The 27,201-nt window shown below is 43.0% G+C and overlaps 1 protein-coding gene across 1 annotated transcript; it reads right to left on the bottom strand.

Moving 5' to 3' along the window:
* Positions 1–489: 489 nt before the first annotated feature.
* LOC135085589 (codanin-1) lies at positions 490–26,976 on the bottom strand. Its single transcript, XM_063980362.1, has 13 exons — positions 26,806–26,976; positions 26,644–26,732; positions 18,935–20,356; positions 16,691–16,850; positions 15,503–15,698; positions 14,072–14,250; positions 13,388–13,552; positions 12,817–12,987; positions 11,949–12,113; positions 10,852–11,016; positions 10,281–10,445; positions 2,186–2,689; positions 490–1,016 (listed from the first exon to the last, which is right to left on the bottom strand). Exons 1-13 carry the CDS (start codon positions 26,890–26,892, stop codon positions 801–803), a joined length of 3,684 nt encoding a protein of 1,227 aa, XP_063836432.1. The 5' UTR covers positions 26,893–26,976; the 3' UTR covers positions 490–800.
* Positions 26,977–27,201: the final 225 nt, after the last annotated feature.

The following is a 27,201-nucleotide window of genomic DNA, read 5'->3' as shown; positions in this document are numbered from 1 at the left end:
CGGGTGTCTAGTGTCTAGAGGCGGGTGTCTAGTGTCTAGAGGCGGGTGTCTAGTGTCTAGAGGCGGGTGTCTAGTGTCTAGAGGCGGGTGTCTAGTGTCTAGAGGCGGGTGTCTAGTGTCTATTAGTGGCTAGCTTATTACCCACCTGCGTCATACCCCCTCTCTCCCGCACCGTCCTGGCGGCCCGGGCGGCCACCTGCTCTCTCGCGGTGGCCAGTGGCCGAGCCAGCTCGCGCACAGTGGCCGCGGCCACTCGCTCCGTGACCAGCTCCAGTACGCGCCGAGTGTCTAGTGTCTAGAGGCGGGTGTCTAGTGTCTAGAGGCGGGTGTCTAGTGTCTAGAGGCGGGTGTCTAGTGTCTAGAGGCGGGTGTCTAGTGTCTAGAGGCGGGTGTCTAGTGTCTAGAGGCGGGTGTCTAGTGTCTAGAGGCGGGTGTCTAGTGTCTAGAGGCGGGTGTCTAGTGTCTAGAGGCGGGTGTCTAGTGTCTAGAGGCGGGTGTCTAGTGTCTAGAGGCGGGTGTCTAGTGTCTAGAGGCGGGTGTCTAGTGTCTATTAGTGGCTAGCTTATTACCCACCTGCGTCATACCCCCTCTCTCCCGCACCGTCCTGGCGGCCCGGGCGGCCACCTGCTCTCTCGCGGTGGCCAGTGGCCGAGCCAGCTCGCGCACAGTGGCCGCGGCCACTCGCTCCGTGACCAGCTCCAGTACGCGCCGAGTGTCTAGTGTCTAGAGGCGGGTGTCTAGTGTCTAGAGGCGGGTGTCTAGTGTCTAGAGGCGGGTGTCTAGTGTCTAGAGGCGGGTGTCTAGTGTCTATTAGTGGCTAGCTTATTACCCACCTGCGTCATACCCCCTCTCTCCCGCACCGTCCTGGCGGCCCGGGCGGCCACCTGCTCTCTCGCGGTGGCCAGTGGCCGAGCCAGCTCGCGCACAGTGGCCGCGGCCACTCGCTCCGTGACCAGCTCTAATACGCGCCGGGTTGAGGACGGCTGGCTTTTGAGCATTTCTTCTTCGAGACGCGACTGGGAAACAAAAAGTAAGTAAGTAAGTAAGCATTTATTTGCTGCACACAAAGTCACATACATAGTTTAACAAGATTACATAATTCAATATTTAACATGCACATTCAAAATAAAAAACAAAATAAATAACAATGAAAAATGAAATAATGTGAGCAGAGTTGCGGCAGCAAAAGGTCTCCGTCTCAGCATGTGTCACAAGCTAATGCCTGGACGCTGATTTTCAGACGGCGGCCGACGAAAGTGGAGAGCGGCGGTAATCGCCGCAGCAAAAGTTGATGGAATTAATTTATTTTCTGTAAAAAGGCTTTTATAAAGCGCTTTTACAGGTTATATAAAAAGATTTAGAAAAAATGCCCCACTTACGATTGCAAAAATAAGTATCTCAAAAAATAGCTAAAAAAAATGAATAAAAAAAATTGGTAAACTCTTGGTGATTTCCATGACTGGCGAGCAGCCCTTTAAAAAAATATGTAGGCTTTTTTAATCAATATAGCGAAAACCTTATGATGTAATGTAATAAACATTTGATAGAAATTATATATTTTATTCTTTTAGACCAGTCTTTCCCAAAGTGGGCGATAACGCCCCCTTGTGGGCTGCCCCCTGCAGCCTTAAAGGGGGGCGGTAAGAGACCCAGAAAAAAAATCGGGACGTTGTGTAGAGGCTTGGGAGGCGTCATCTACTAGGAGGACTCTTAGACACCGACTGAGCTCGACTCTTGACTACAAATATGGGGGGCGCTAAAAAATAATTTATTCTCAAAGTGGGCAGTAGACTAAATAAGTTTGGGAATCGCTGTTTTAGACCATTTAAAAAAGCTTGAAGTGTTTTTAAACATTTTTTTTTTTTTATATTTCATTACTTTTTAACTTTGTTTTCACTGCAGTTAAAAATAAGGTGGCATCATTTTTGCTACTATAGTCCGGTCGCCGAGCACGTAGAATTTCGTCCAATGACCCCAAGATACTTATCGCTCGCGCGTAATTATATTGCTGTCGCGACTGTGTGACGGGCGGCAGCAGTGAGTGTGCGAGCGTGACTGCAACATAACTACGCGCGAGCGATAAGGATGGGTAGCTTGGGGTCATTGGACGAAATTCTATGTGCTCAGCGACCGGACTTTAGTAGATACAGATTTAATGCCTTAATCTAATGAAATAAATCCTCACCTGCAACTCCCTTTCCTTATTTCTCAACCGATCCTCCGGGTTCAACGTCAGACTAACCGGAGTGATATGCCTGAACGTCCCCACATCTTTCTGATCATGGCTCACTTTGCACGTAGATAACAGCACGTTAACATCCCTCAAATACGGGCACAGGTCGAACAGAATCACTTCATCTATCACTTCACTGCAGTCGATATTCACTTCACTGATCACTGGGTTATTATCACAGGTGATATCTTGAGGGAATTGTGGCAAATCGAACAACCACCCAAGCGTGCACTTTAGAAAAATCACTGTGTTCTTCTTTAGGAACGTTTCACTGGTTTTTAAGCGGTTAATATAGATGTGACGGAGGATTTTGAGGAGTTCTTGGTAGTATGTTATGCGGAGTGAAGCGTAGTCCAACATGGATAGGTAGTGGACTACCCATGGGACGGTTATGATGAGACGGGAGGTCTGGTAGGCTGATGTCAGCATGCCTTTGAGGTCAAGTGTTGGTTGGCTCTGAAAGAAAAGAAAGCACATGATATTTTTCACTTGGCATAAACCAGCGTCGTGGCCTTCCCCACCGTGGGCCACGGCATATGCTGAGTGGAGTCCTATTGCGATGGGTATCGCTGTTGCAACAGGGTGGCACTGCACGGTGATTTACCCATAGGCCAAAAATCCAAAAATGTCACTGTCTAATTCCGGTCCGATGATGTCCCTAGGTTATTCACTAGTAACCAAGCTATCAAAAACTATAAATAGTAATGTAATAAGGTCAAGGTTTCATTCACTTTTGTGCATCGGAAGTGAGGGCATCTCGAGTCTATTTACCGCGAGATGTGAGTCGTCGAAAGTTAATCACTATGTTATTGAGTGTTACTGTGCCAAATGAAATGTTTAAGTACGGTGATCATATGGAGGTTCAAGAACAAGGCTATGTACTTTTATTATCAAACATTTTAATTTTTAATAATGCTCGGTTTATTTTTATTTAATTTTTTTAGAGACCCACTTTTTTCGAAAAAAAAAAATCCTTAACTTCTATTTCAATTAGACTTATAACTTTTGAAATGCCTTGTAATGCCATGAATTATTTTTTTTTAATAGAAGAGACTGTCCCTTATAAGGGCATATACGTTTCATCTGCCGCTTTTTGCCTCTTTTTAAGTTATAGGGTATCAAAGTATAATTTTCGGTAGTATTAAAAATAAAACATTTTTTAAATATTACTTTTATGTTGTTTTAGGTAAAATTTTCAAATGTTTCGTTTCGAGGATGATGATATAGACCTTTGGCACTCTATATAGGGTAGTTCAAAGGAAAATATGATCATATTCTTAACAATTTGATCGAAACTTCGTGCCTAGCGGATAACGTTTTAAATATTGATTTAGAGACTTTAAGTGGTAAAATTAAGTATGTATGTACACGAATTTACTTTTTATGGGCAAAAGCAATTCAAACTAAATCTAAATTAACAGAAAAGCACTCTAATTGGTTGAATTATGTCGAAAATATTGATGTTGAGCTAACTGATTTTCGTTTACCTCATCACGACGACGCTAGGCGGTTTTTCTTGAACTCTGAAATTTCAACTGAAATTACTGGTATCAAGAAAAATCTACTAGATCGGTGCTGGACCATACTTCAGTGTCTAAATTCAAGATATAACATTAATAAGACGAAATTCAAAGAGTTCGCTTTAGAGACAGCTCGACAATTAGTTGCCAAGTATCCTTGGTATAATATACCTGCTTCCGTTCACAAAGTACTAGTTCATGGTACTAATGTTATAGATCACGCTTTATCGGGCAATCGGGGAGTTGTCTGAAGAACAAACACATTAAATTATTTAGACGCAATTAGGTACACACGATTGAGCCGCATTTTGGCCAATACAGATTAGGTCAACAGGCTTCTTCTTCATTCAGACCCCCTCTTATCAAGTCTACGTAAGTTAAGAGTTAAAAAAAGATGCCCTATCAAAAACTGCACTGGATTTGTCATGTATTTAAAATATTATTTTTTTGTGTTGAAAATTGGAATTGTTATGTATTTAAAATTAATTCTATGTATTCTTGCAATTTTATTTTATACCTTTATAGTTAAACTATTCATATAAATAACCATTATCACAACATTCTAACATTAAAAGTCGCAGTATTAAATGTTTTAGATTTTTTTGTTTAAAACAAAATTACTATGAGACATTTTTTCACCTGAAAGTAGACATTTGTGTTGCGAAATGTCATAATTATGTTGAAATTTTAATTATTTGTGTTTATTCTAACATGTTTCAACGTATAAAATAAAGAAAACCACTTTATTTTGAAGTTAAGTATTTATGGCCGCCTTAGTAAGGAGCGTGAATCACAGTGCACTGCTCAGTTCATTTTTTATTTCATTGTAATATTTATGTGCTATTTGTCTTTTTTTTCGTATACCTTCGTTGTCCTTAACTAAGTGATGTTCATCGTAATAAATGTTTCTTTCTATTTTTTAATTGAGAATTTTTTTACAGATCAGGGCATAATGTTATTATTATTATTATTAATCCCAAAAATCTTTCAATAACACATCTTCAGAAGGGCAAGAGTGACTAAATGATGACTCACATACTTGGGTGCACCGAGAGGGGCAAATAGGAAGAGGGGGCAAGTGACTAAAGAATCGGGAGGGATGTCAGTGAAAAGTGTCAGGAGGGGTAAAAGGGGGAAAGGAGGGAGATAGGGGGTGCTAGGAGAGGGAAAAAGTCAGGGTGGGGCAAATGTTAGGTTGGGCAGGAGAGACAGAGGGGTAGGAGAGACACAGGGGGCAGGAGAGGCAGGGGGGCAGGAGAGACAGGGGGCAGGAGAGACAGGGCAGGAGAGATAGAGGGGGACAGATGAGAATCTTAGGGGGGCAGCAGAGACTCAGAGGGGGGCAGGAGATAATCTTAGGGGGGCAGGAGGGACTCTTAGGGGACAAGAGAGACTCAAAGGGGGGGCAGGAGAGGCTCGGATGAGACTATGAGGGGGGCTAGAGAGGCTCGGAAGGGCAGGAGGGGATCTTAGGGGGGGCAGGAGAGAATCTTAGGGGGGCAGAAGAGAATCTTAGGGGGCAGGAGGGAATTGATGGGTTAGGGTCAAAAAGAAAGAAGATTGCAGAGAAAACAGTAGATATTTATTGTAAGTACGACAGAGATGATACCACATAGGCACACAGCCATTGAGAGAGAAAAAAAATATAAAGTCACAATGACATGCAGTGTCAGATTTGACTTTGACGTTACTGGATAATAGACTACTCAATGTTACGTTTCGTTTTACATTCCAACACCTGCCCATAAAATAAACGTCAACAATGACTGAGATACAAATAAATCAAGTTAAAATTGGAACAAAAATTGCATACAATATTAGTAACATGCCGCTTTATATAGCATACATAATATATGAAAACATAAACTGATCTCCAAAACACTTTTCCTTTTAAATAAATACAATTTAAACATTTTACAATTCTAAGTAGTTTTATTCTAGTTACAGTTCTAAGAGATCCTTAAGTTAAGTTGAGATACAAACTTATTAAACTTAGCACTTGACAAAGGTTTTGTCAACAAATCAGCTGTCATGTTTTCAGTAGACAAATGTTCAATCCTAACCAAATTATTCTTAACAACATCTCTAATGAAGTGGTGTCTAATATCTATATGTTTTGTACGAGCATGAAACATACAATTCTCACTTAATTTTAGTGCTGACTGGTTATCATTAAACAAGGTAGTTACACAGTCTATATTTAAACATTCTTTCAAAAAAGTACGAATGAATAACGATTCTTTACAAGCATTGGCAAGAGCCATATATTCAGCCTCGGTGCTTGACAATGCAACAGTTTTCTGTTTGCGACTCTCCCAAGACACTATGGAATTACCTATTTTAAATACATACCCTGTGTATGATTTCCTGTCAATTTCACAGCTAGCCCAGTCCGCATCGACGTAGCCTCGCACGTTGAGGTCGGATTTTTCATAGATCAGGCGGTAGTTGATTGTTCCTTTTAAATACCTCAAAACGCGTTTCGCGGCCTTCCAATGTGCATCAGAGTAACAGTCGTTGAACTGCGACAGGTAGCTCACAGCATGAGCTATGTCGGGCCTAGAACACACAGCAATGTACATGAGACATCCAATTAAGTTTCTATATTTTACATTTTCAGTCTTCTTTTCTTCTTTTTGTAATTTCAGTCCGACTTCCATTGGTGTGGACACCGGTTTACAGTCTTCCATCTGAAACCTTTTTAAAACAGACTTTATATAGTCAGTTTGATCAAGAGTAATGACATTTTCTTTTTCTGTACAAACTCTCATTCCAAGAAATTCATGAACCCTTCCCAAGTCTTTCATTTCATATTCTTTCATCAACTGGTCCTTGATTTCCTTCTTTATCTTTTTTGAAGATGTAAATAGTAAAATGTCATCAACATATAAAGCAATTATTGTCAGCTGTCCATGCTTATATCTAAAATAAACGCAAGGTTCAACTGATGATTTCTGAAAATGCATTTTTCTTATCAGTACCTCATTAATTTTATCATACCAGCATTTTGCAGCTTGCTTTAAACCATAGATTGATTTGTTTAATTTATAAACTTGGTTTTCCTTCCCCTTTATAACAAATCCTTCTGGTTGTTCCATCACTACTTCTTCTGTGAGGTCACCATTTAGAAATGCCGTTTTCACATCTAGATGATCAATACTTAGGTTCAGCTGGGCAGCAACAGCAAACAACATTCTGATCGTAGAGTATCTGACTACAGGAGCAAATGTTTCTTGGTAATCTATTCCATATTTTTGGCTGTAGCCTTTTGCCACTAAACGAGCTTTATGTTTTAGTACTGTTCCGTTCAAGCCTCGTTTTATTTTAAAAACCCACTTACATTTCACAGGTTTCTGGCCTTTCTTTAATTCTGTTAAAGTCCAACAATTGTTTTTATAAAAAGAGTTATACTCATCTGTCATTGCATCATGCCACTTCTTGGCATCTTCACTGCTCAAAGCCTCCTCCACGGTGACCGGATCATCCACGTTCCCGTAATTTGCCGTTGCTGCCAATGCTGCCATACCAGCATACTCATCGGAGTCTGACTGACTGAAGAAGGTTGAAGTCTCTTCAGAGTCATAGCACGAACTTTCTGGAACGTAAGTTTTATCCAGCACATCATCTGTACTCTCTACAGTCAAGTTACTTAAGTCAGTGTCACTTGATTCGATAATCTCTTGTCTCCTCTGTTTTGGTATATTATTATGATCATCATCAGATAGACTTATATTATCAGAACCAGTTTGGGACTGGTTGTCATCAAATGACCCTGGCTCAGACTGAGGTTGGCCAGATGGTTGCTCTCCACCATTGTCAGTAGTTTCTACCGATACAACAGGCGAGAACAAGTCAAGACCTTCATCATGTGACGTCATAGCATCATTTACAGAGGTATCGTTTTTATTAAATTTATTCTCGAAGAAGACAACATCACGGGCTATCACTACTGCCCTAGGATTATCAAGATCTACAAGCCTATAGCCTTTAGTCTCTTCGCAGTATCCTATAAAAGTGTATGGTTTACTTTTGGGATCTAGTTTCTTCCTCTTTTGAATTAAGGCATATGCGCGGCATCCAAAAATTTTAAAGTGACTGACATTTACCTTCTTTCCTGTAAATTTTTCTTCAGGAGTGGCTCCCATTACGGCTTTAGTTGGTGTCCGGTTTTTGATGTAGACTGCTGTCTGTACTGCCTCAGCCCAGAAGCGCTTGTCCAGACCAGCATCCTGCAGCATACAGCGTGCCTTCTCTACAATCGTTCGGTTGGCTCTTTCGCTGACTCCATTCTGAGCCGGTGAATACGGGACAGTCTTTTGATGAATTATCCCGTGCTGTTCCAGATAAACCTGTAATTTTTTATTCACATATTCAAGACCATTGTCACTTCGCACAGTTTTTATTTTCATCCCTGTTTGTGTTTCTACAAGAGCCTTGAATTTAATAAAACACTCAAACACTTCATCTTTGGATTTCAGAAAATAAACAAAGGACTTTCTAGTAAAATCGTCTGTGAATAATAAAAAATACCTACACCCACCATAAGATGCACATGGCATCGGGCCACATAAATCTGTGTGCACAAGGCCTAAAACTTCTTTGGACCTATTTTCAGACTTTTTAGGAAAAGGTACTCTAGTCTGCTTCCCCTTAACACAAGTTTCACATGATTTATAATTAGTATTATCATAATTAATTCCAATGACCATACCTGATGTCATTAAGTGCATGCTTCTTGAATTCAAGTGTGCTAGACGTCGATGCCACAGCTCTTGGGTGTCTGGAGGTTGCTTCTCAGTGACCTGTTTAGAACTATTAGAACATTCCTCATCATCGCCCCGTGGCATTGTCAAGCATTGAGGTTTCACATTTGACTTAGCATTATTTTCAGACTGTGAACTACAACTTAGTGCAAATCCTATTGTATCCAGCTGATAGACACCATTAGTATATGTAGCGGTGGCTAAAATCTCGTTACAGTCATATATTTTACACATTTTGCTATCAAATTTTATATTGTAACCTTTTCGAGCTAATTCACTAACAGATAATAGATTGTGCGACAACTTAGGAACATAATAAACATTTGTAATTGTTCTCTTACAGTCTTTAAGTGAAATTGTTACATTTCCTTGACCTGCAGTCGACAGTTCCTCACCATTAGCTACACTCACTTTTAATACACTCTTGGAATTAAAATCACTCATAACTGACCTGTTGTTACACATATGGTTTGTTGCCCCCGAGTCCACATACCAAACATCACTCCTTAAGTTAGACGATAGCGCTGAAATCAGTACTTTGGACTTGCACTGACTATCCTTCTCGTTTGACTTCTCATTCTTGTTTTTCTTAAACTTCTGCGGACAATTCTTCATGACATGCCCTGGTTTCTTGCACTTGAAACATTTCATTGTTCTTTTAGCAACCAAAGCGCTCACAGTGTCCTTGTCATCGCGACGTTGGTATTCTTGTAGCAGTTTTGCCTTAACAATTTCACTCGATAAAGTTGTGTTATTGTTCTCCAGAGCCATTATTAGTGGATCATACTCTTGTGGGAGACCACTCAATATTATCACAGCTACAAAGTCGTCGTCCAACGGGGAGCCTATGTCACAGAGCTGTTGAGCTAACTCGGTGACGGTGGATAAGTATGTGTCCATGTCACCCTCAAGTTTTGTAGCAAAAAGACTTCGAAGGAGACTCAAACGTCTGCTCAGCCCTCTGTCTTCATACGCATTCTTCAGATTGTTCCACGCAGCCTTGGCTCCCGCTGCATTACGTACATGGGGATACGCCGAAGAATGAACAGACAAACATATTTTTGCCAGCGCCTTCATGTCGCGTTTTGCATCAACTTTTGTGGTGTCAGTTGGCTCGATGCACTCCCATAAATCTTCATGCACCAGTATCATCTTCATTGCAAATTTCCAATTATGATAGTCTTGAACTCCACGCAGTTTCTCAATAGGAAAATTCGCCTTGTCGTTGCCGGTAGCCATCGCGAGGTTATGTGCATATGCACAATATTTACCAAAGCGCGAATTGTTGTGCAAATTACAAAATTATCTACTCGCGACAGGGACAGACGCCCTGGGCCCATAACCTGATGGGTTAGGGTCAAAAAGAAAGAAGATTGCAGAGAAAACAGTAGATATTTATTGTAAGTACGACAGAGATGATACCACATAGGCACACAGCCATTGAGAGAGAAAAAAAATATAAAGTCACAATGACATGCAGTGTCAGATTTGACTTTGACGTTACTGGATAATAGACTACTCAATGTTACGTTTCGTTTTACATTCCAACAGGAATCTTAGGGGGCAGGAGGGAATCTTAGGGGGCCAGGGAGGAATCTTAGGATGGGGGGGGGGGGGCAGGAGGGAATATTAGGGGGGCAGGTGGGCATCTTAGGGGGGCGGGTGGGAATCTTAGGGGGGCAAGAGGGAATCTTACGGGGGCTGGAGGGAATCTTAGAGGGCAGGAGACATTCATTAGGGGGCTATAGAGACCACAACACTCACATGGTTCCTCTGAGCCACCTCGCTTTCGGCGGCGCGGCCCCTCGGCGGCTGGTGGGGCGCAGGCCGAGCTGTCTCGGGCGCCAGGTTGTATGGTAGAGCCGCGACGAAGCCCGAGAACTTGCCGAGCAGACACAGCTTCTTGGCCAGCGAGTGGTAGTCTTTGGACTGGACGGAGGGCAGGAGAGTCTCTTACGGGGCAGGAGGGAATCTTACGGGTGCAGGAGAGACTCCAGAGGAGGGCAGGAAAGACTCAGAGGGGGCAGGAGAGACTATAAGGGGGGCAGGAGAGACTATAAGGGGGCAGGAGAGACTATAAGGGGGGCAGGAGAGACTATAAGGGGGCAGGAGAGACTCGGAGGGGGCAAGAGAGACTCGAAGGGGGGCAGGAGAGACTAGGAGGGGGGCAGGAGAGACTCGAAGGGGGGCAGGAGAGACTCGGAGGGGGGCAGAAGAGAATCTTAGGGGGGCAGGTGGGAATCTTAGGGGGGCAGGTGGGAATCTTAGGGGGGCAGGTGGGAATCTTAGGGGGGCAGGTAGGAATCTTAAGAGACAAGACCAGTTCGTGACTCACGTGGTTCCTCCTCGCCACCTCGCTCTCGGCGGCGCGGCCCCTCGGCGGCTGGTGGGGCGCAGGCCGAGCTGTCTCGGGCGCCAGGTTGTATGGTAGAGCCGCGACGAAGCCCGAGAACTTGCCGAGCAGACACAGCTTCTTGGCCAGCGTGTGGTAGTCTTTGGACTGGACGGAGGGCAGGAGAGACTCAGAGGGGGCAGGAGAGACTCAGAGGGGGGCAGGAGAGACTCAGAGGGGGCAGGAGAGACTCAGAGGGGGGCAGGAGAGACTCAGAGGGGGGCAGGAGAGACTCAGAGGGGGGCAGGAGAGACTCAGAGGGGGGCAGGAGAGACTCAGAGGGGGGCAGGAGAGACTCAGAGGGGGGCAGGAGAGACTCGGAGGGGGCAGGAGAGACTCTAAGGGGGGCAGGAGGGAATCTTACGGGGGCAGGAGAGACTCAGAGGGGGGCAGGAGAGACACGGAGGGGGGCAGGAGAGACACGGAGGGGGGCAGGAGAGAATCTTACGGGGGCGGGAGAGACTCAGAGGGGGCAGGAGAGACTCAGGAGAGACTCGGAGGGGGGCAGGAGAGAATCTTACGGGGGTAGGAGAGACAGGCAGGAGAGACAGGAGGGCCGGAGAGACTCGGAGGGGGGCAAGAGAGACTCGGAGGGGGGCAGGAGAGACAGAGGGGGGCATGAGAGACTCCATAGGGGGGCAGGAGAGACTCGGAGGGGGACAGGAGGGAATCTTAGGGGGGCAGGTGGGAATCTTAAGGGGGCAGGAGGGAATCTTAGGGTGGCAAGAGAGACTCGAGAGGGGGGCAGGAGGGAATCTTAGGGGGGCAGAAGAGAATCTTAGGGGGGCAGGTGGGAATCTTAGGGGGGCAGGTGGGAATCTTAGGGGGGGGCAGGTGGGAATCTTAGGGAGTCTTAGGGGGGCAGGAGGGAATCTTAGGGGGGCAGGTGGGAATCTTAGGGGGGCAGGTGGGAATCTTAGGGGGGCAGGTGGGAATCTTAGGGAGTCTTAGGGGGGCAGGAGGGAATCTTAGGGGGGCAGGTGGGAATCTTAGGGGGGCAGGTGGGAATCTTAGGGGGGGCAGGTGGGAATCTTACTTACATGGTTCCTCTGAGCCATCTCGCTCTCAGCGGCGCGGCCCCTCGGCGGCTGGTGGGGCGCAGGCCGAGCTGTCTCGGGCGCCAGGTTGTATGGTAGAGCCGCGACGAAGCCCGAGAACTTGCCGAGCAGACACAGCTTCTTGGCCAGCGAGTGGTAGTCTTTGGACTGGACGGAGGGCAGGAGAGACTATGAGGGGGGCAGGAGAGACTCTTACGGGGCAGGAGAGACTCTGAGGGGGCAGGAGGGAATCTTAGGGGGGCAGGAGAGACAGGGGGGGCGGAGAGACTCAGAGGGGGGCAGGAGAGACTCGGGAGGGGGGCAGGAGGGACTCGGATGGGGGCAGGAGATACTCAGAGGGGGGCAGGAGAGACTCGGGAGGGGGGCAGGAGAGACTCAGAGGGGGCAGGAGAGACTATAAGGGGGGCAGGAGAGACTATAAGGGGGGCAGGAGAGACTCGGAGGGGGGCATGAGGGAATCTTGGGGGGGGGCAGGAGGTAATCTTAGGGGGGGGGCTGGTGGGAATCTTAGGGGGGGCTGATGGGAATCTTAGGGGGGCTGGAAGGAATCTTAGGGGGACAGGAGAAAATCAGAGGGGGGCAGGAGAGACACAGAGGAGGGCAGGAGGGAATCTTAGGGGGGCAGGAGGGGGCAGGAGAGAATCTTAGGGGGGTAGGTGGGAATCTCAGGGGGGCAGGTGGGAATCTTAGGGGGGCAGGAGGGGGCAGGAGAGAATCTTAGGGGGGTAGGTGGGAATCTCAGGGGGCAGGTGGGAATCTTAGGGGGGCAGGTGGGAATCTTAGGGGGGCTGGTGGGAATCTTAGGGGGGCAGATGGGAATCTTAAGAGACAAGACTAGTTCGTGACTCACGTGGTTCCTCTGAGCCACCTCGCTGTCGGCGGCGCGGCCCCTCGGCGGCTGGTGGGGCGCAGGCCGAGCTGTCTCGGGCGCGAGGCTGTACGGGAGCGCTGCTATAAACCCCGAGAACTTGCCGAGCAGACACAGCTTCTTGGCCAGCGAGTGGGAGTGGTAGTCTTTGGACTGGACAGAGGGCAGGAGAGACTTACGGGGCAGGAGAGACTAGGAGGGGGGCCAGAGAGACTAGGAGGGTGGCAGGAGGGAATCATAGGGGGGCCAGAGAGATCAGAGGAGGGCAGGAGAGACAGAGGGGGGCTGGAGGGAATCTTAGGGGGGCAAGAGGGAATCATAGAGGGGCAAAAGAGAATCAGAGGGGGGCAGGAGAGACCGAGGGGGGCAGGAAAGACCGAGGGGGGGCAGGAGGGAATCTTAGGGGGGCAGGAGAGACTCAGAGGGGGGCAGGAGACTCAGAAGGGGGCAAGAGGGAATCTTAGGGGGGCAGAAGAATCTTAGGGAGGCAGGTGGGAATCTTAGGGGGGGGGCAGGTGGGAATCTTAAGAGACAAGACTAGTTCGTGACTCACGTGGTTCCTCCTCGCCACCTCGCTCTCGGCGGCGCGGCCCCTCGGCGGCTGGTGGGGCGCAGGCCGAGCTGTCTCGGGCGCCAGGTTGTATGGTAGAGCCGCGACGAAGCCCGAGAACTTGCCGAGCAGACACAGCTTCTTGGCCAGCGAGTGGTAGTCTTTGGACTGGACGGAGGGGCAGGAGAGACTCAGAGGGGGCAGGAGAGACTCGAGAGGGGGGCAGGAGAGACTCAAGAGGGGGGCAGGAGAGACTTAGAGGGGGACAAGAGAGACTTAGAGGGGGGCAGGAGGAAATCTTAGGGGGGCAAGAGAGACTTAGAGGGGGGCAGGAGGGAATCTTAGGGGGGCAGGAGAGACACAGAGGGGGGCAGGAGAGACTCAGAGGGGGGCAGGAGGGAATCTTAGGGGGGCAGGAGAGACTCAGAGGGGGGCAGGAGGGAATCATAGGGGGGCATGAGAGACTCCAGAGAGGGGGCAGGAGAGACTCGGAGGGGGGCAGGAGAGACTCATAGGGGGGCAGGAGAGACTCGGAGGGGGGCAGGAGAGACTCAGAAGGGGGCAGGAGAGACACGAAGGGGGGCAAGAGAGACTATGAGGGGGGGCAGGAGATACTCGGAGGGGGCAGGTGGGAATCTTAGGGGGGCAAGTGGGAATCTTAGGGGGGCAGGTGGGAATCTTACTCACATGGTTCCTCTGAGCCACCTCGCTTTCAGCGGCGCGGCCCCTCGGCGGCTGGTGGGGCGCAGGCCGAGCTGTCTCGGGCGCCAGGCTGTATGGTAGTGCTGCGACAAAGCCCGAGAACTTGCCGAGCAGACACAGCTTCTTGGCCAGCGAGTGGTAGTCTTTGGACACGTCTGGGTGCGCTGGAAGAGATAAAACACTTTAGAGGGAAGGCAGACATAAACCACTTTAGTGGCATGTGAGAGACAGAAATCAGAGACATTAAACACTTTAGTGACTCTCATAAGAGACATAAAACACTTTAGTGGGGAGGTAGAGACATAAAATACTTTAGTGGGAAGTCCGAGACATAAAACACTTCTGGTGTCTAAGGCCCAGAATGAAATGCGATTGCAACGAAACTGCAACTTTTAGTTACTTTTGAGTTGCATCTAAGTTTCTGCCATAGATTTCGTTGAGAGTCCACACATGACGCGTGACCATTTCAAACCGGTTTCAAACTGGTCGCGTCACGCGTCATGACTCTCAACGGAATCTATTGCAAAAACTTAGATGCAACTCAAAAGTAACTAGAAGTTGCAGTTTCGTTGCAGTTGCGTTTCACCGTGTGTTCTGGGCCTAAGACATAAAATACTTTAGTATTGTAAGAGGAATCTGAGACATAAATCACTTTAGTGGCACACGTAAGAGTAATAAAACACTTTAGTGACGTGTGAGAGACATAAAACACTTCTGGTGTCTAAGACAAACTTTAGTAGTGTCTGGGATATAAAATGCTTTAGTGAGGAATCTGAGACATAAAACACTTTAGTGACACGTGAGAGACATAAAACACTTTTGTGTCCGAGACATAAAGTACTTTAGTGAGGAATCTGGGACATAAAACACTTTGGTGGCACGTGAGACACTTAAAATACTTTTGTGTCAGTACTTTAGTGAGGAATCAGAGACATAAAACACTTTAGTGGCACGTGAGAGGAATAAAACACTTTAGTGGCACGTGATAGTCATAAATAACAACAATGTTAACAGCATTGTTGTGTTCCGGCAGGTAGAGGTAAGATAGCCAGTTCCTCCGTGGTTGAGGATTCCGGGTGAAGCTCGCTTCCACCTTCGGCCTGATCGTCACTTACCATCAGGTGAGATACAGGCCAAGAGCTTCCTCGTTGTGGATAAAAAAAAAAAACCGAGACATTTAACACTTTAGTGAGCGTCCCAGACACAAAACACTTTAGCAGAGCGTCTGAGACACAAAACATTTTTTTTTTATCAACAACGAAGACGCTTTTGGCTTGTATCGCACCTGATGGTAAGTGACGATCAGGCCGAAGGTGGAAGCGAGCTTCACCCGGAATCCTCAACCACGGAGGAATTGCCAGAAATAAAAACACTGAAATATCACGTCCGAGACAAACTAATACAGTGTACACTCACAAGTCAAACCGGGCGCCGCGTCCAACGACACCAGAGTGTTAGCCACTGCGTCCTGCAGGTGTACTCGGAAGAATCCGTCCGCTGAGCGCACGAATGAAGCGTAGAACGTCTCTTTGGTTGAGAACGCGGGTAGTCGGTGGCTTTCTGCGTTGGTGGGGCAGGTGAGACGGCGTTGGAGCTTGCTGAGTTTGGATTCCTGGAGAATATAATAAATAAAATTAAATAAAAAAATAATATAAATGGTATTTATTAAAATTGATAAAACACTGATTGCGCATGTTTATTTATTACAGACTAGCGGCTGCCCGCGACTGCGTACATAAAATTTCTTTGTTTAATAAAATTTCAATATTATTTACGAACGTCAAAAACAGTAGTTTGAATAGCGCTTGATAGATGGCGTTGCACGGCTTCGTCGTCCGCATGAATATTAATGAACGTCAAAAGCAATGTTGATAGATGGCGATTTTTTGTAAATATTTCTCACGTGTTATTTATTTATTGAGGTTTGTCTCATGTCGTCATAAATTATAGCCTATATGTTATACTGGGTTATAAACTATAATTCTGTAAAGTTTCGTCGAAATCCGTTCAGTAGTTTTTGCGTGAAAGAGTAAGAATATGCGCACACCATTGATTTTTCGTCAGCCGATAGTTTAGTCGGGCTGTTGATCAGTATGGGCATGTATGGGAGTGCGCACACTACGCCGATTCTATTTGGCCGATTCTTCATACAAATTAAAATCGAGCACAACTATCGATCTCGCAAAGAAACACCAAGCATAGCCCTCTCCATAGCACGCTGTGCAACTTTGAGCTTCTGTATAAGGCCTATAGTGAGAGGCCACGTTTCCGAGCCATAAGTTATCACTGGTAACACACATTGGTTATACACTCTAGTCTTCAGGCATTGAGGTAATTTGGACGAAAAGATGTTGCGTAGTTTCCCGAACGCTAAAGGTAGCAGGGAAGCGCTGGACGCAGGCCGCTACCAATCGATCAACATGGAAAGCATTGGGGGAGGCCTATGTTCAGCAGTGGACGTCCTATGGCTGAAATGATGATGATGATGATGACAACTATCGGCCAACTAAAAATCAACGGTGTGCGCCTACTCTAACAATCATCCAGACATCCAAACTTTCGCCTTTATAATATTAGTAGGATTAGGATAGTAGGATAACTCACCTGGGTGTTAGCAGGTAGACATTCAGCCAACATGTGTTGAGTGAACAAAGCCGCGAGATGTGCATAGTTCGCGGACGCCTGTCCACACGATAGCAAGGTCTTGATTCGAGCTCGGAAAGACGATAGCGACCCGCCTGACGCTGTGGTCTCTTGGTACCATCTGTGAAATAAATAACATTCATGTAATCAAATGAAATCGTTGTTTATGCAAGAAGGCTCCTAAAGAACACTTTTAGAGAGCTCACAGACAAAGCGACTTTATTTTTTAAACTAGCGGCCGCCCGCGACTTCGTACGCGTGGATCCCGTTTTACCCCCTTCATCTATCTTACGCGGTTTAGATTTTTTCATACAAATGTTTTTTCCCGCTAACTCCCGTTTCCGTGGGAATTTTGCAAGATCCTGTTGTAACTAAGCTTTAAGTTTACTAAGGTACCTGCATGCTAAATTTCAAGCGTCTATCTTACGCGGTTTAGATTTTTTTATACAAATGTTTTTTCCCGCTAACTCCCGTTTCAGTGGGAATTTTGCAATATCCTGTTGTAACTAAGCTTTAAGTTTACTAAGGTACCTGCATGCCAAATTTCAAGCGTCTATCTTACGCGGTTTAGATTTTTTCATACAAATGTTTTTTTCCCGCTAACTCCCGTTTCCGTGAGAATTTTGCAATATCCCGTTGTAACTAAGCTTTAAGTTTACTAAGGTACCTGCATGCCAAATTTCAAGCGTCTAACTTAAGCGGTTTAGATTTTTCATACAAAAGGATTTTCCCGCTAATTCCCGTTCCCGTGGGAATTCCTAAGTATACTATAACCTGCCCAGAAGTATGAAGAATAATTGTACCAAGTTTCGTTAAAATCCGTCGAGTAGTTTTTGTTTCTATAAGGAACATACAGACAGACAGATAGACAGACAGACAGACAAAAATTTTACTGATTGCATTTTTGGCATCAGTATCGAACACTAATCACCCCCTGATAGTTATTTTGAAAATATATTTAATGTACAGAATTGACCTCTCTACAGATTTATTATAAGTATAGATATAGATAAACAACTTAAAAAAATCGAACTGCCTAAGGCGGGACTCGAACCCGTTTTTTTCAAATTGTTTATTTAAAATTTATTTTGAGAAGCGACCCTATTCGCTAAGAAATTTTAAAAGCGACATTATGTCGGCGACTTGCAATAGTGGTAGTTGACGGGCAGCGAATGCGACAGTCTCCGGCTAGCGCTTTTCGCTGTCATGACATGTTGACACTTGTGCTGCCTACAATCAATGGCAGAATATGTTGAACTATGTACAGTCGCGGAATGAAAAGGTTCGTCACCTTAGTGTCGGTTTTCGCTTGCACTAGGTACTGTAAGAGTCAAACCTGCCAACATAACAGTGCAAGAAACAGTGCTGCTAACATTTAAATAAATATGACGTTTGCTAACGAATAAGGTTTTGCTTGTTTATTTTTCTATCCCATCAGTGCAATGCAATGATGACATTGACCAATTGACAATAGTTTTTTTTATTTAAAAGAAATAATAATGGCAGGTTGAACCAAAAAGAAGGTTTTAGTTTATCAATCATAATCTTCTTGACAAGATAAATCGTCAAACAACTTTGATCTGAATAATTTTGAACTTTACTGACGAACAGTTAAAGATTATTTTCTCTAACTCGAGATTATTCTGTAACATAGTTTCAAAAGGTAATATGTGCTCGCGATTCGTTGAAGGAATCAATTTATGATATTCTATTTTATGATTAAACCACTGTACCATATTCTTGGAAATAAATGTTATCTCATTTTATCTTGACTATACATTAGTGACTCCCCGTCTTCAAGAGTCGCAATGCGTCGGTAACGGTCGACTAATTTGAATATTTGTCGCCGACTTAAGTCGCAAGCAGTCGCCGATATACTGTCGCTCGTCTGTGACGTCCGTACACATCCCGTAATACTTCACGGACCAGAAAACGTAATGTGGGCTTCCCACTTGGTGGACCGACGATCTGGTGAAGGTAACGGGAAGTGCCTGGATGCGGGCAGCGCAGGACCGGTCCTTGTGGAAATCCGTGGGGTTCTTTGTCCAGCAGCGGTAGGAATTCGGTTGAAACAATTATAGCTTGCCCTACCACCACTTTGGGACAACGTATCTGCATATTGCAAACATATGAACAGGAGTAATGACTAATCGTCAAAATACATGAAGCAAAAATACCTAAAAAATAATAAAAATTGTTTATTACCTCACAATCTCGTAAAACATGTCCCTCTGCTTTTTGAAGTTCTGAAAACTCATCACCGATGGAAAGTTATCAACGTTGTCCGTCTCATGGTTGAAGCATATCACACCGTTGGATATTCTCTCTACACTTTTCTTCTCTTGCTGTCCTCCTTCCAACTCACACTTCAATCCGTAAGAATTTAGCAAAAACTTCGCTAAGTCCGGATAAAAAGCTCGAACTTTCTTATTTTCACCAAGTATTTTTAAAGAATTCCTATCCAGAACCACTTCTAATATTGTGCGCATATTCCACAAGCATTTCACAGCAAAATACGTGCTATTGTGTATAGATTTCATTAAATATTCAAAATTATTGTCTTTCAAATTGCTTTCGACTGTCTTGTACTCTTCCTCGCACTGTTTTGACAGCAAAATCGATATTAAGAAGTATATTTCTGTGCTTACGCTTAAAATAAGATTGTTGTTCATTAATATATCGTATATATCACATAAGAGATCAAGTTTTTCTTTGAAAACGATTTTTGTCGAGTCCGATTTGATGTAAGTTTTTGCTTGTTCAAACGATTCCTTTTGTGTAACCTTTATTTTAGGTGCAACAGGTTTGGGTGAAGCTGTAGTGTTCAGAATATTGAATTTCTCCATCAACTTGTGACGTTCTTGCTTCAACATGCTTCTTTCCGCGTCGAATCCACTCGCTTCTTTTGATTGGATGCTTTGTTGCTTAAATACAGCGTTATCTTCAAGCAAAGAGACGCTTGACTGTTGAAAATAGTCTGAATTAAAACTGTTTAAAGACACACTCTTCTTTGAAGTGCTCTTATCAATGTTTGTCGGTTTAATCCTTCGTTTATCAGACCTCAAAGAACTAGCTTTTCTCGCTCCAATCTCGGGAAAGGCATCAGAATTACTCAGATCCAACTCCACAGGTTCTGAGCTATCAGAAGCGTTCCTACCTTTCTTCTTTTTGGAACTCTTTTGAGCAAAATCTCCGACTAAATAGTCGCCTAAGCAGCTTTTTTCATGCGATCTGTGTCTGTGACTCAATCTGGGAGTATCACATCTTTCATGCATGAAACTCCTTAACGGAGTGACTGGGCTGGTCACAGGCAGTTCTGATCTAGAATTGCTCTTCATTGGGGTACTAGATACGAAGACTTTTTCCATGCCAGTGCTAATTCTGGATTCATCTGAGGATATCGTAGAATCATCAAACAGTTTTGTCTTAACCCGTCGTCCAGTTCGCTTTCGATCTTTGCTAGGGGATTCCTGACTGCGAAGGGACGTCGATTTGACGGATAAGGTGTCTTTTCTATCATCGCTGGTCGGGTCGCTGATGGAACGGCGGTGTTTCCGGCGCGGGTTGAGGACCTTTTCCGGTGTTTGGTGGAGAGGAGGCGGCGCATTGCTGTTCGTTTGTAGGACGCTGAAAATTAAAAATTGTTTAAATAAGAAGGCGCAAAATCACCATTATAACGGAATATGCGCTATTAGACGATTACCGTAGAAACATTGTTGAGAGCACACGCGTAGTTAACTTGAGTCTAAAAGTTGAAAATTTGAGTAACTGAAAGTGCACCTTAATAGTTGCGTGATTGATGCGGAATTAACGTGTGTTACAATCAGTCGGTTGTTGCGATTCGGAGTGCACCGCGTAGTGGAGCGAAGTTGTGAACCTAACGGCTATCCTTGTCTATCCTTGGTGAATCACTATGTCGATTGCACGCAGCCCGCCTGTCAAGTTTGGCTCGCAACCGGAGCTGCGTCACCATTGCGAAACTACCGACGATGATATGTTTCGCAGTACGCAAAAGCGTAAACAGCCAGACATTGGTCTAGAAATACTAATAAATGAAAAATTCGAAACTCTGGAGTCGAAATGGGATGAATGGAGTAGTAGAATGAACAAAATGATGACCGACTCAATCGCTGAAACTGTTAAGTTGTGTATCACAGACGAACTAACGAAAATCTCATGTATGATGTCTGATGTGAATGTGTCGTTGCAGAAGCTTAGTTCAGAAAATACGTTAATTCGTGAATCTCTGTCAGATGTACAAGCCCGGGTTACTGCATTGGAGGAATCTGCATCATTTTCGTCGGAACATATGAATGAACTGAAAGATCGTGTGGTGGTGATCGAAAAACGCGTCCCTGATGCCTGCTTAGTGACCGACCAGGTTGCTGCACTTCAAAACAAGCTAGATATGATGGAACAACAGGCGCGCGAGTGTAATATTGAAATCTCAAATGTTCCCGAGCGTCGGAATGAAAATCTGCTGTCACTTGTGGAGCAGGTAGGCTCCGTGCTAAAAATACCCATACCTAACGCTCATGTGATATCTGTGCATCGTGTCCCCCATGCTTCCCAAAACAATTCCCGACCCAAAAACGTCATTGTAAAACTGGGAAGTAGGATCTTGCGAGATAACATCGTTGCAGCCGCGCGTCTGATGAAAGGGCGGTTAACCTCAGATAAGTTGTCAATACAAGGGACAGTACACAATATATATGTTAATGAGCACTTAACATTGCAAAATAAATTGTTATTTCGTACAGTTCGAGAAGAAGCGAAACAGAGGAACTACAAATATATATGGGTCAAACACGGTGTTATTCTTGTACGTAAAACTGATACGTCACCCATACAAGCTATTCGTAATAAACATGAGATCTCTAAAATCAAATAATTACACTTTATTATATAATTATCATAGCTTACTCGTATTTGTGAGTGATTTCGATTGTTATATTGGCGTTGGTGGCACCTGTAATTATTCACATCGTAGTATACTTCTGTTTTTGGTTTGGTTTATATTAATTTCTGGTCATTATACTGAGTCTTATTGTTGTGTTACAGTTGTATTGTTACACATTAATTACTATAATATGCAGATACTGGCTTCATATCACTGTATTTTGGTACAACTTACTGCAAAATATAAAAATAAAATATTGTACGCGTCTCAAGTGTATTTATTACTTACCTATAACACTGTCAGGGTTCGATTGCATATTATTTCAATGTTTCATAAGTCTTGTAACCATACTATTTATTTTGATGGCTACACAAAATAGGTTCTAATAATATAATCTCAATTTACTACCAGAACTGTCGAGGACTAAAAACTAAGCTTAATACTGTCTATATGAACATCTTGTCACACAATTATCATGTTATAGTGTTGACAGAAACATGGTTGAACGTAAACATACACGACAACGAAATAATAGATCAGCGTTATCAGCTGTTTCGCTGCGATAGGAACCAAGCGGCGACCGGCCGGCGGGACGGCGGCGGCGTTATGGTGGCGGTGCTCCGCGGGCTGGGAGCCAGGGCCGTGCGCATGGGCAGTTCCTCGCCCCCCTCCCCGCCGCTGATTCCGTCAATAATTGATAATGTATCTATTGAACTAAAATTGGGTAATGAATACCATTTTATTAATGCCGTCTATATCCCACCAAATCAACCGGTTTATGTATATGAGTCATTTATAAATTATTTACAAACCTTATTACAATTCAACATAAAAAACTACCACTTATTTGGCGACTTTAATTTACCGTCAATAGACTGGGTTTATGACGCTAACAGTCTTACTTTAGAACCTATGGCCTGCAATTCATGCTTACTAAATACCTACTTGATCAATTTTATATCACTTATCGGTGGCTACCAACTTAATAACTTATTTAACATTAATCATAGGCTATTGGACTTATACATAACTAATTCTCTTGATAACACTTTAACCGCATCTCCGTTTTATTTGCTTCCTCCTGATTCGCATCACCCTCCATTCTGCGTAGCTATTCCAATTCAGGCCAAGATAACGGGCATCATAGGTAAGTCTTACCAACAATACTGTTTTAAAAAAGCTGATTTTAAATTAATTAATGAGGAGTTATCAAAATTCGACTGGGACTCGTTGATTTTAAATGAATCGGTTGGTGTGGTATTGGCGGAATTTTATGAAATTTTATATGACGTCATTAAAAAACATGTTCCTAGAAAAACTGTAAAATCGTCACATTATCCAGTCTGGTTTTCGCCGGCATTAATACATATTCATAAGAACAAAAATCGTGCTTGGATTAGATGGAAAAAAACTAATAACCAAATAGATCAATTAAGTTATTCTATTTACAGAAGAAGATTCAAAAGTGAATGTGATAAATGTTATGCTACCTATATCAAACTTGTGGAAAATAGTATCAAAGACAACATTAAGTATTTTTGGACATATATTTCAAACCGTAAAAACTGTTCAGATATTCCAACACAAGTATTCTTTAAGAACAGAATGGCTGACACTCCAGCGGACATTTGCAACTTATTTTCGTGTTTCTTTCAGTCTGTATTTGAAGATTCCTCAGTGCCGGTTGATTACTGCTATGATGATATTGATCTGAAGGATCATACTACTACACATGACGAATCTAGTATTTGTAATATAGTTATACTGGAATCAGATGTACTCACACAACTTAAATCTCTAGATATTACCAAAGGGCCTGGTACTGATAATATCCCAGCCATTTTTTTAAAACATACAGCTAAAATTATAAGTAAACCACTACATTTTATCTATAATAAACTTATAGAAATAGGTGAATTCCCTGAAATATGGAAGTCAGCTAGAATTGTTCCGGTATTTAAAAATGGCTGTAAGCAGGATGTGGAAAATTATAGGCCGATCTCAATCCTGCCAATAATGTCTAAAATTTTCGAAAAATTAGTGCGTAATGAATTGTATCCGAAACTTCATCACAATATATTGCCCCAGCAGCATGGCTTTGTCCGCAGGAGGTCAACTGTTACTAATTTACTTGCTTTTACCTCTCAACTATTTGATGCAATTGATGAAAATAAACAAACGGACTGTATATATACAGATTTCAGGAAGGCGTTTGATCGAGTAGACCATAAGATACTGCTAGAGAAGATAGCGTTTAATGGTATACGAGGGAACCTGTGGCGATGGTTTAAGTCGTATATTAGTAATCGTACTCAAAAAGTGGTTATTCGTGGTTTTGAATCAGATACAGTCGCAGTCACTTCTGGTGTACCCCAGGGCTCTGTTCTTGGTCCACTGCTCTTCGTGCTCTTTATTAACGACATTAATAAATGCTTCTCTTTTTGTAAATTCTCCCTGTACGCTGATGATTTAAAAATTTACAACACCATCACTAGTTATTCTGACCACATACGCTTTCAAAATGAACTGGATACATTCACCAGATACTGTGATGTTAACAAATTGAGTCTAAGTATTAACAAATGTAAGTCGATTACATTTACGAAGAAAAAGAACATAAGTGTCTTTCCATACAAATTAGGTAATATTGTTTTAGAAAAAGTGGATTGCATAAGAGACCTGGGCGTATTACTAGATTCGAAGCTACATTTAGACAGACATATAGACGGTATTATAAACAAAGCTTTTAAAATGTTTGGTTTTGTGGTCCGTGCCAGTGAACATTTTAAATCTCCTAGAACCTTTTTACATTTATATAAATCTCTCATTAGAAGTCAATTAGAATATGCTGTACCAATTTGGAGCCCTGTGTATCAGAAATATTGTAATGCAATTGAAAATGTACAAAAGAAATTCTTGCGATGTGTTAATTACAGGTGTTATCATGATTATTCAAAATATGACCAATTGTTACAAAAATATAAATTAATAAAACTAATAGATAGACGAATAATGTTGGATATGGTTGTATTATATGACTTATGTCATAATAAGTATGACAGCTGTGAACTAATGAATAAACTGAGCTTCTCAGTACCAAGAAAAGCCTCTGTTCGTTCTTGTCGGCCAACTGAGACGTTTGCAATCAAGAAATATCGCACCGATGCTGGCAAACGATCACCCTTTAACAGATTGTTCATGATCTATAATAGTAAATTTAACCTTATCGACTTATTTAACGTCAAACTTAGTAAATTCAAGAAGGAAATCCTGTTATAGCTTAGCAGTTGAGCGGACCCTTATGGCACGGTCTGTTTAATTGCTGAGCTTAATTTTATTCTTATGGTTTTTGTTTTTCATTTTTTGTTTTGTTTTTAAATTACACTGATGACTGGCTGCTGCGCTTTGTGCGCGGTATTGTTTGAATTGTATACCTACTTAGTTGCTTACTTTATAACTTTTAAGAAATGATGTATAAACTTAATTACCCTAAACCTAAGCTCTCAATAAAATATTTATAATGTAATATGTGGACATTGCTGTTGGTCATACAATAGTTTAGATAGATAAGTGCAATTCTAGACTAAGACCCATTGTAAGACTGTTTTTTGTCCCAAATAAATGGAAAAAAAAAAAAAAAAAAAAAAAAAAATCACACTGCACCGCGCTCCGCCGCGGTCCGCGTGATTACATATAAAAAATTCCGCTCGCAGACGCGTTGTCAGTGTGTCGTGCCGCGCGTGCTTTCTATACAAACTGAGGTACTTGCATACAATGATTAAATCTGTCGTCCCGCGTACCGCGGCGGAGCGCGGTGCAGTGTGATAATCGCCTTAGGTACTTTCGCTTTTTTTTATGCTATTACTTTCGCAATTGACAGCAAAATTTTAAAATTTCACCTTGTACAAATAATAGACAAATATTTTTGTGTGGCACACTGAACTTTCAATAATTCAAATTCAAAATATTTATTCACAGCAAAATACATATTGCGTTGAACAATTTACAAAAATACATTAGATTCTATTTCAATTAACATGTCATTTTCAATAATCATTAACCAAATAATCTATATAAATAAAAATGAATTGATGTTCGTTAGTCTGATTAAAACTCGAGAACGGCTGGGCCGATTGAGCTGATTTTGGTTTTAAAATGTTTGTCGTAGTCCAGGGTAGGTCTAAACGATGAGAAAATACGCGCGCGATATTGTTTTTCTGTGACAGACAAAATTCCACGCGGGCGAAGCCGCGGGCGGAAAGCTAGTTGCAAATATTTCCTGGTTTACTTTTTCCAAAAGATCCCAAGTAAAAGGATATTATCGCTTGTCTTTAACTGGGTAAAAAGAACTATTAAAGAGTATGCCACAATGCTGGTTTTTAACATGTGACCCTTGAATGACCCAACCCAATTTTGACCAGTATTTTGGCAAACTAAAATAGTAAGACACGGGTCTTAACACAACGTTTATTAATAAGTTACATTATGTACTCACGGCTTGACGTATCAGCTGCTATGCTGCTATGTTGAAATGGAACGCGAAAGTTTAAAATCTAGTATTTTGGCACTTATGAACGTCATAGATTAAAAAAGGGAGCCCTTAAGGGGCACTTTACATGTCTCCTTATCTTTTTGGCCCTAACAGTGCTTCCTTCCTTGACCTTGGAGCACTGTTGCAGTCAGTAAAATAGGAGGTGAAAAGACAGTCATTCATGTCCAGATCATGGGCTACCTTTGATTTTTTTTACTGTATTTAACGTACGTAAGTACCACCAGTGGTCAAAATTGAATGATATATTTTTGATTTTGAGACGACTTAGTGGTTTTCTACATTCCACTGTCAAAAGCATCTCTTCTACTTTTATTAGGGCAATATCTTGGGTTTGGGTAACCACAATTTATTAATTATTCTGTCTAATGGCTTTAATGTTGCGTATTTGAAGCACACTAGTTTTGCACCACAATTTTTATAACCATCTGTCATTGCTTTGTTTATAAAAATAGAGCAACTCACCTTTCCGTCTGTGTTCTCAAATACGACAAAAAGTACGCCACGAACTCGTTTCTATTACAACAGAACAGTATACAATCCTCGGGCGGATCCTGAAATTCAACAACACAAATAAAAATAAAGAAATTAACGAAAATCACAAACGGGTTTTAGGTTAGGTCCCACCTCGATCTCTTCGTTGTTCAACCACTTAAATAACAGTTCACAGTCTAATTTTCCTTTAAGGACACTTTCTATAATAATATCGGGCATTTTGCTCGAGTCTACAGTGGAATTGTTTCATAAAATCGATTTTAGCAGCTGCGCGCTTAAACTTTCGACGAGTGCCATTTTAAAAAAAAATTGCTGTCAAACTTGTTCCATTACTTGTCATTTTTTTTTGGAAACTTTTGTTGGGAATTAATATTTTTAATGTAATTAGGCTAGTATTATTGATGGTTTTAGAAGTTAATTGTTTCTTTAATTAAAAAGTTGTATTTAGTATTGCTTTATGATATTTAAAAAACATAGTGATTAAAATATTGAGATTAGTTTATTAGTGAAAGGATAATTCGTTAACCG

The sequence above is a fragment of the Ostrinia nubilalis genome, chromosome 29, assembly GCF_963855985.1.
Source record: "Ostrinia nubilalis chromosome 29, ilOstNubi1.1, whole genome shotgun sequence".
Taxonomy (NCBI): domain Eukaryota; kingdom Metazoa; phylum Arthropoda; class Insecta; order Lepidoptera; family Crambidae; genus Ostrinia; species Ostrinia nubilalis.
The sequence above is the reverse complement of the archived record's forward strand: the minus strand, read 5'-3'. Positions and strand labels throughout refer to the sequence as shown.